The 10187-nt window shown below is 40.4% G+C and overlaps 1 protein-coding gene across 2 annotated transcripts; it reads left to right on the forward strand.

Annotated features, from left to right (window-relative positions):
• Positions 1-2202: 2202 nt before the first annotated feature.
• LOC117480620 (endothelin-2) lies at positions 2203-5963 on the forward strand. 2 transcript variants are annotated; one of them, XM_034127997.1, is made up of 5 exons: positions 2203-2294; positions 2993-3149; positions 3437-3550; positions 5028-5096; positions 5182-5963. In XM_034127997.1, the coding sequence occupies exons 1-5, from the start codon at positions 2237-2239 to the stop codon at positions 5258-5260; spliced, it is 477 nt and encodes a 158-aa protein (XP_033983888.1). In that variant the 5' UTR covers positions 2203-2236; the 3' UTR covers positions 5261-5963. The 2 variants fall into 2 exon arrangements, with proteins under 2 accessions (XP_033983888.1, XP_033983889.1); XM_034127998.1 differs by having other exon boundaries at positions 5031-5096.
• The last annotated feature ends 4224 nt before the right edge of the window (positions 5964-10187 follow it).

Raw genomic sequence — 10187 nt, forward strand, 5'->3', positions numbered from 1 at the left:
GCTGCAAGAATGTGACGAAAACCTTTACCAGTGTGATGCTGTGTGGCAATCTCACCACGATTATGAATTAGATGATAGAATATCCTCAACTACTCATTAGGTCTCTTCTTCTGGCAATCTTGGAGGGAAAATGCACAAACAGACTGAGAGTTGAAGTGTATTAGTATATAAATATTTAGTATGTATAGTAACATTTCTGCTTTCAAATTATCTCAAAACAACTAGGCGTATGTCATAAACTATGTTGAGTTGTGTACTTACATTATCCCAAAAGTGTATTACTATTTTCAAAACTAGAGAAATCCATAATTTTAATCAAGGTAACGCTCTGTTTTATTTGGTCGTACCCCTTTTAGACACGCATCAGCATTGTGATTGTCTGCCAGAATCTGTAATTAATGGACCTTCTATCCAGTTTTAAGACACATTTTTATGATACAGATTTTGGATCTCGGTCGCTTATACTAAATGGATATTATATATATTAAACGGATGTAAGATTTGAAGTCTGGATCTGGATTTATCAGCAGCCAAACAGAGGAAACACAGATTTGTTAACACGGTTTAAATCTCTGGGCTTGTTCGACTTAAGAGAAAATGAGAACTCTGTGTTTATGCTGCCTGGTAAAAAAATCCCTGAACATTTGGAACTTAAGTTATAAAGAATCAAGCTGAGCAAACATTAGTGGCAGCCCGCATCACAGCCCCTGCAGGACGTAATAACGACAATACTGATCCAAAGCACACTGCCACCAATTGTTGTTAGTGTTTTGATTAAGGGACCCCTACTGGCTACTTCTTCAAGAAAAACTGTGCATTCGTCGAAATGTTGAAGGTATAATACATTATTATTGCAATGTTTTAACTTCTAATTTTGCCTCTATTTTTCACTTCTGTTCTGTAACACATTTTCATTGACACATGTTTTCATCCTCTGCTCGCCCTCTGCACAGAGGAAAAGTACAGTCTGCTCTCTGCACTGTTCTATATGTGCAGGTGTCAGGCTTCATGGGAAGAGGACTATGAGCCCCTTTATGTAAACACTGTCCACAGAAAGGTGAATGGGGAAAAAATGTATATTCATCCTCCCTAGTACTGAACAAATACAACTGACAAGGTTAAGTGATTACACATCCAGCTTTCAAAACAAAGGCCTGTCCATCCCAAAAACACAGCATGCTCCATTAGAAAAGAAAAAAGGCAAATGTAATCCAAATGTTCATATTTAGTTGTCCATTTCCCGATCAGAAGAGAGACATCTGTCATCCTTCGGGAAATGATGTAAGTGAAGATAATATTCATGCCACTAATCTGAATGTGAATTGACTGTATTTACATGAATGAAGGCTGCCATGTGGCGATCTGCTTGTCCCTGGCATGGCTGACCTGCACACTGCGCACCATGTGGGGGGGGGGGCAGCTTGGAGCAGCGTGATTATCTGTGCGGGCCTCCACTCGCCATCATGGAGGCATCAATTTCGTCAAATGTAACTTAGTGTGATTTAGTTTGGGACAGTGGCACAATTAAAACAAACGTTACTTTTTTTGGACCACAGAAACACTCACCAGTTCTCAAGTTGATAGCATAACAGTTTTTCTATAAACACTGTTACTTAGGAATATTGTAATTCATTTGGAGTTTCTAGTCACCCTATGGAAGTAAATATAATATTTTGTTTTTAAGCGCTGATTTATGTCTTAAGTTGATAAAAATGATGCTGAAAACAGCTGCCAGCTCAGCGAAAAACAACCTTATGAGAGCAGTGCGTGTGAATAAAACAATACCGTTTCTTGCAGGACAGATAAGCAGTCAGCTGAAACTCTCTATAAATCTATGTTAGGAAGAAGGAGGCTGCAGATTCAAAGGATACTTAGGTTTTACATTTTTTTTTAAAGTTGGTAGTGTTTCAGAATACACTGAATTGTCTCTAACATCAGTCTTTGTTTCAGGAGCTCTACCATTAAAAAACAATATTTGAAAGGCAAACTGCGGTTATTAAAGTCACTCACCAGGTGACTGCGCAAAGCATCAGAAATGACTGCAATGTGTCACAGGTTCGAACACCCTGAGGTTGTTCCCTGAGGCTCCATGGCAGGCAGCCTGGGTGGAGCTCTTGTTGTGACATCATGAGAGGAAGGGGAGAGGTATAAGAGTGACAGAGCTCGGACACCTGCAGACAGACAGCAGCAGCACATCAGAGACACAGCTGCACGGATATCAAACTCTGCGTCGAATATGTCAGCTCACACCAGCGTTCTTCTTCTCATGACTCTTTGGGCTTCCATGGAGGATGGTGAGTCCATTTTTTCCAATTGTATTTACTTGTGTTAGTTGGGTATGCATGATGTAAAACATTTTTCAATTACATTTCGAAAAACATAGCTAAAGCTTTGTGTTTTCGTCAGCACTGGCTTTATTCTCAGTCACAAAGCAGTGACTGTTATCACTGTATGTTGGTGCATCTGCGTGTTTTGACAAGCCTAGAAAACATAAAAGAATCCAGTTGTTACAGAAAACCCACTAAATGTTACTCTTTGAATATTGATATACAGTTTGTACTCGATTCCTGTAATATCACAAGTGAAAGTAGTAGGAGCATGAAGTGTTTTGACTCATTTCATGCAGGCTTTCTCATATAAAATAATAAAACCCATTAGTTAGATTTTGGATCATTTGTTAAACTTTTAAATGTAGTCTTTATTGACATGAAGACAAACGGAATTTATACATTCCTATTCTTTACAGAAGTCTGTTTGCTCACTGTTTAAGGTCAAGATTGATGAGTTTGGAAGAAAGGAAACATTGTTGATGAGCTTCTTCATGCTGTCACTTGTAAATGTACACAATAGACTAGTGATGTAACATATCCATCTGTTCTGTGTTTTGAAAAACAGTAAGAGTGGAAAGACAGTAAAAGCAGAGGCCACTGACAGTTGGTGTGATGCTGTGTTTGGACACTGTCCCTGAGTGGCTCTCTGTCTTGCACTATAGGTTTTGGTCTTCCGGTGATGAAGCAGCCGGGAGTGGAGGTTGATGACGGTGTCCCCACACAGAGAGTGAGGTCCAAGCGCTGCTCCTGCAGCAACCGGCTGGACTCTGAGTGCCACTACTTCTGCCACCTGGATATCATCTGGGTCAACACCCCCAGGTGAGCATGAGGGACACACACATGGGGACACAAACAAGGGCAGACACACTCACTTTGAGCCCAATATCTGTTAAGTGAACTTGCTATGATCATGGTTGTATAATTAAATGTGTAATGGTGCATAAAGTATCAAAGAGCAAAGTCTGCAGGATGTTTATATCATCTCTCTCTCTCTCTCTCTCTCACTCTCTCTATCTCTATCTCTATCTCTATCTCTCTCTCTCTCTCTCTCTCTCTCTCTCTCTCTCTCTCTCTCTCTCTCTCTCTCTCTCTCTCTCTCTCTGCAGTAAGACAACAGTTTATGGTCTTGGCAGCGCTCTGTCTCGACGCAGAAGGTCGACCGGACGCTGCACCTGTGCCGGCCCTGATGATCAAACCTGCAGAAACTTCTGCCGTCACAGGTGAGCAGCCCACATTCTGTCAGGTAGCAGTTAAAGGCCTCCGTGTGGCTTCCATCATGAGTTACTCAGTCTGGTATTGTTGTCCTTTGTGAAGCACAAGGAGTGGAGCAGCTTGATGGAACATCTAATTTCACTGCAATGCTATTATTAGCCTCAATGTGTTGTTGCTGTGTAATCTAAAGTCCTGCCTGATGGAGGGTGTGATCATCAAAACAATACAGCCGAGGGCTAAGGGAGTACAATAATCTCAAACTGGTGCACAAAGTTCACAATGCTTGTTTCTGATTGGTTTAGAGGGCCTAAGGAGTGAAGTGCGTGGGAGTTAGGAAGAAAAAAAAAGATGTTGAGAATTCACGCTTCCTAAGAATGAAACAAATAATGCCACCACCTCGAAACTGCGGGGAGTGTTACATTTACAGTAGAAACTTCTACAGAAATGATATCTGCTGATGTGGTTCATAGTTTTCATGAAACATTAAAGGGCCCATGTCATGCTTTTCCGGTTATTACCCGTCCCCTTGTGTGTTATGAAGGTTTTTATGCATGTAAACGGTGTGCAGAGTCACAAACCCTCAAAGTACACCCTGTAGCGAGTAAAACTCTAACACAGAAAATACCTCCCCAAAACGCCTCGTTGGAGATACGTCATTGTCCATTTGATTCTTCCATTTCGTTCCGGGTACGGCATGATGTCAAGCCGTACCCGGAACGAAATGGACCAATCCGCGGAGCCGTTACGTTAAGCTCCCGCTGATTGGTCCAAATTGACCAATCCACGGACTTCCTCACACACACACACAGTGCAGGCAGCTCAGCTGATTTCTCCTCCCTGGCTGCAGGCTGATAACAGACAGTTGGGATCGCGGCAAAATTCTCTCTGCAGACCCATTCTCACAGCGTTTATCAACCTTCTTCTTACTCAATATCAAGCCACACTTATTGTTTTTACTTCGGCTGTGACTTTGTGTGTGCTCAGGATGAGTTTGGCTGTGTTTGGCTGTGTATCGCTAACAAGGAAACAACACCTCCACGGAGCTCAGCGCGATTCACAACGTCCCGACCAATCAGAGCACACTGTGCTCACAGGGAGGGTGGGGGCTGGAGCTATTGGAGCTACAACGAGCCGTTAAAGGCAGAGAGTGAAATTCAGTGAATACAAGTAGTTTACAGAGATGCTGTATGAGAAACCAATGTGAGTTTGGAAAATTGCACAATATAAATCCATTCTAGTAGACCTCAACAATGGAATTATGATCAGTGGAAATGGCCATGACGTGGGCCCTTTAAACATTTAGTGAGCCCGTAAAGATAAGACTTTTTTGACCTCCTTAGAGTGTTTTTTCTTCTCTCTATGCGGGGTGTTTTTTAACTGTAGCAATATCAATAAAACATTTAAAGTGACAAACTGCAGTGTCAGGGTGAGTCTAGGCTTCACATGTAACGGTCACTTTTGGTAACTCTGCTGTTCCTTTGTTAGCAGTCCTGAAATCACGTCCCCAAAAATATCTGGAAAGAGACTTCAACTCAACATGTTCAACATCCTCAGGTGAGTTTCAAAGACAAGAAGACACAGATTAACTTTTGAATTTTGATCATATCTTTCATTATGTAATTGACTTTTTGTCCCTCAGAGCTGCAGCCAGCAGGTCAAAGAGAGCCCAGGATTCAGCTGATTCAGACGAGTCCTCTCGGAGGATGAACACTCGCTAAACAATGTGCCAGCTGAGGCAGCGAGAGAGAGAGAGAGAAAGAGAGCAGCGAGCACCTGAACAAATGACACTCCTTTGATAGGAGGACAAAGGGCTGCTGAAAGATGGTGTCCGACGCAGGAAGGCCCGGAGCGCCACAAAGATGTCTGTTTGTACCCGGGAAAAGAGGGTGGAAAACGTGACAGAGTTCTGCAAACACATCATGGAAACAGATGAGGAGGATCAGCTACTATCGTAATAATATGAGATAGCACTGTGCCAGTGGTCATGTTGGACTTTGTCTGTGTATCACTGTACTTAGAGGCCAGCACTGACATTGAAAGATGTAATATGCATACTATACATTCATGTTTGGGGAATTCCTCACATACATGTTGTAAGTAATCCTTTTGTAAAATGCATTTATATTTTTTCATTTTACAGTTTATGAAAAATACTACTTTGTTATGTGTGACTTTGGGGATACATGTTGGGGGGGAAATGTAGAATACTGAACTTAATATGTGTAAATCAACTGGAATTTATCAAACCTGTATCGCTCATAAAATCTGCATATATGTATGAGATACATAGAGATATGAAAATAACTAAATGTATCCCCCTTTTGTATGTGTCTTCCTTTCTAATATTTGCCCTTCTCGGTCATTTACGGAGGCACATAGTAAACTGTTCTGTAAAGAAAGTATATGCGATTGAGAATTTGAGGGAAAATAAATCCTTTTAAGTCGGCATGTGTGATTCAATTGTCTGACAAGCAAACACATTTCTGAGTTCAAAAGGAGGCCTGAGGCGGATGAATGGTCCAGGAATTCAAAGCTCACATCAATAATAATGAGTTAACCTGGTATTCAAAGGCACCGCAGCTTGTGTTATCATTAGGATCTTTGGAAAGAATGCAGCTTTTTTGTATCTTTGCTCAGGGGATCAGCAAGAGGAACAAAATGCCCTGTCACCCCGTGTTCCTCTCTGAGTGTCTGCGCCGCACAAACTGTACGCAACAAGTGCAGACGAAGAAAACAGGAGATCCTTCATTTGTCATCTAATAAATGAACTGACCTGCTCTTGCTGCCTTATCCAATAGCACTTGTTAGAGCCAGTATTTTGTTTTTATAAGAAAGGCCACCTAATCGTGACGTCTGCAGTCAACAGAGTATAAAAGACTACAATTCCCACGGCGCCTCCTCTAAAGGTGACAGTGATGGGCAACCTGTTAGAAAGACGCCGTTGATGCACAGTTTTTAACTGTTCAACTACCCTTTATTAAGTTACCATTAAAGTTATACAAGCCTTAACAGAAAGAAAGAAAGAATACCTAAGTTGTTTATTATTTTATTTGAGTTTTGCCTTTTTTGTTTGATTTGTTTTGAGTATTGTAAAGGCCTGTTTTCTTTGATACATGCGTGAAAAGTTTTTTATTTTATTTTGAGCAAACCCATTGCATCATCATCCTACCATCGGAGGCCAAGCAACTCATCAAACTGTCAGTAACACAAATATAAAGGAAAGAAAGCACGTACAAAATGTCTGTTTAAGGCCTCTATTGGCTTCATAGGAAGCCACGACAACACTGATGCATGATACGACTCAAGTGTTAATGGGGTGCTAATTTCCGGAGTAGATTTTTCTCCTCCTTACATTTCATTTCATTCCTTTCATGATTCTCCCTTCACCTGCAGCCATCCTTTTGGGACAGGACGGAGCGAAATCAAAGCTTGATGTCAGAACAGTATCACATAAAACAGACATAATTAGGCAATACTTAAACTTCAATCGACTGCGACATATGACCTTTATATGTTTGTTTAAGCAAGCTGTTTTACCATGATTCTAGTCTTTATGCAGAGCTCTAGAATCTCTTCTCAAAGACGATGGACATTTTTGTTTTTGGCTGTTCCTTACTTGTATTATCTATTATAGTGTTTATTTAATGTTCTATGTACTTCACATGCTCAACATCAATACACTATTCTTCACTCCTGACCTCTCTTGGTTTTAATGACCTTACACAGAAAACAGGAAACATTTCCAACATTCATTTCAGTCCAAGAAAGAGAGTTAACGCAGACGTTTGGGGTGGAGGATGTTGTGATTCATTTTAAATCTGGGCATTTATATTACCCAGTCGGCGAGTGGCACCAACAGCAACAATTTAAAATATATAAACAGATAAGGATTATATGACAAACACACAAATGCTTAGAAATGATTAACTGATGTTAGCAGAAAGATGACTCTTACTGTTTTAGAAACCGCAGGCTGCCTCGGCGGAATAACTCTGTCCATGGTGCTGGATCAAGAGAGCCACTTCATTGAAGCATAGCTTTGGGGTCAACCTTTTGTCATTGATTGAATGAGTGCTTTCGGAAATTGCAGTTATTACAGTAAATCACATATAGGTGAATATTCAGCTTGTTTCTTTGTATCTAAATATGCTTTTATTTCTGTTCACAGTATAGCTGTGGTTAATTAATGACTTAAATGGAACAAGACATGGATAATGTCATCAGGGCCACCTGTTATCTTCCTTATCAATCAAACAATCAATCAATCAATCAATGTTTATTTATAGCCCAATATCACAAATGTTACATTTGTCTCAGTGGACTTCACAGTTTGTACAGAATATCAGTATGACAATACGACACCCTCTGTCCTTAGACCCTCACATCGTACAAGGAAAAACTTCCAAAGAAGGAAAAACCCCTCAGTTTAAAGGGAACAAAGAACAAAACTTCTTCTTCATATCAATGAGGACTCATTTATGATGATCTTTTTACTCAAACTGTGATTTCTGAGGATAAATGACACAGTATTTTTGTGCTTAGGTTCTTTATACTTCAATCTGTCCTGCTGATTATCATGAGTGCCACATTAACAGTAACTATTGTAGCTTTGCAGTGCTGCTAACAGACCTAACCATTGTATCCACCTCAGCACTCCAAAACAGGAAGTTCCTCTTCCCCAAACAAACAAACAAACAAACAAACAAACAAACTCTCACCTTTTCATCTGCACTTTTCTCCTCCTAAAGTTCCTCTCTTTGCTATTGTCTGAAGAACTCTGTTACCCCATTACTGCCTTGCAGCTATGGTTATTGTTTTGTGTCTGGCAGTGTGTTGTTTGGCTCACTTCAGCTTCTTTAAATGTACATTACGTGACTGTAGAGTTGGTCTATGGAGACTAATTGTTAGAAGTCATTGTTCCTAATGTTGTAAAAACAAAAACAAAACAAAATCTGATAAGAAAAACCAAGTTGGAAAAAATAAGTTACATAAGTTTGTTTACCATCACGATGGTCAGAGACTAAAGACAACATGTTGTAGTTGGTGACATTTTGGAGATGTTTCCATCTTGGTCAAATGCCGTACCATTTCTGAACAAGCGCAATACTTAGTTTAATATACAATCCTTACTGATGTGACACACTCATTAAACATTCCTCATTGGCCATGATTGGTAACACCATGTTCCCACAATTAAACCCCCCTTCTATTCAGCTGAGTGAACTGGGTGAGAGGGATTAAGAAAATGATGCCCTTCAGGTTGGAATAATTGCTTCAATTACAAATCATATGGTTTAAGAGGCACTTTGTCCTCCTCTGGTTCATCATGACTAATAGGTTGCCTCAGTATTTACGAGTGTTTGTTATAATAAAGTATCGGGCCTGTTAGGCATCCATAAAGCTTTACAAGAGCCCATACATCTGCAACCTGGCAAAAATGCCAAACTTGTCGAAGCAGAGGCTACCAGTGGTCAAATATGCCACAGCTGTTCTCCAAGAATGTGCAGTGTAACAATAGCCCAGCGTCTCAGCCACACACACACACACACACACACACACACACACACACACACACACACACACACACACACACACACACACACACACACACACACACACACACACACACCCAGCTGTGGCCGGGGATTTACCATGGAGGGGGCGGGGGTATTTTCCAACAAGACTGTACTGTATCATGCGGATGTCAAGCGGATGCTAAAACATAAAATAACCCTTTCAGCAGAACGAGTGTGTGTTTTACCCTCTGCTGTTTACTACCAGGGCACAGGATCCTGTTTTTTTTTACATGGGCTCAGACAGCTGCCTGTCCTTCATAACAATCCATACTGTGCAATGCTGCATAACACAGTATAGGGCAAAGTGCAAAAACAGACATCAAAACATGTGGCGCTAGATAGCTAAAAATGCTAACATGGTTACCTTGCCTCTGTAGTCTGCTCCAAAGTGGTCTTCAATGGCATTAAAACGATAAAAACGCTGCTGAAGTTAATCCATAGGTTAATCTAATGTGTCTGTGTCCCTTTGAAATGATTTCTGATAATCCATAAGCAATAAGACTGCTTTTCCGTTTCTAGATGTCAGAGCGAGAGATAGCTTCACTCTCATGCAAAACTACTTGCGCAAAGCCCCCACCTTTTTGTTTTACAACTTGTGTGTGTGGGGGAATCCCCCTTCGATTATATTGGCTCTAACGGTCAGAAAGAGGTGTCAACCATCAAAATCGACAAAGGGGGGCCAGAGATATGGAAAAAAAAACATTTCCACCCAAATCACCTCAGAGTTGGAGTTTTTTTGGCTAAACCTCTCTAAAAAAGGTCAAATGTCACTTGTTTTGCATCAATCTTGATACAGGGTACTTATTATATGTTGTACTTTGGATTCCTAAAGCTTTTAGTCTACCTTACCATCATCCAAGGGTAGTTTTCACTATAAGTAAAAAAGAATTTTTGGACGGACACTATAATTTACAGTTTTTTACTATGTAAAATCTGAATTTTCTTTAAAATAAAAAACATCTATATTGTTCTGACTTTTCTACATCCAACTCACAGGTTTATCATTACTTTGAGAAACAAGATTATTAATTTAACCCTTTTAGAAGGGAAGATATGGTCATTTGTTCTG

The sequence above is a fragment of the Trematomus bernacchii genome, unplaced genomic scaffold, assembly GCF_902827165.1.
Source record: "Trematomus bernacchii unplaced genomic scaffold, fTreBer1.1, whole genome shotgun sequence".
NCBI classification, from domain to species: Eukaryota; Metazoa; Chordata; class Actinopteri; order Perciformes; family Nototheniidae; genus Trematomus; species Trematomus bernacchii.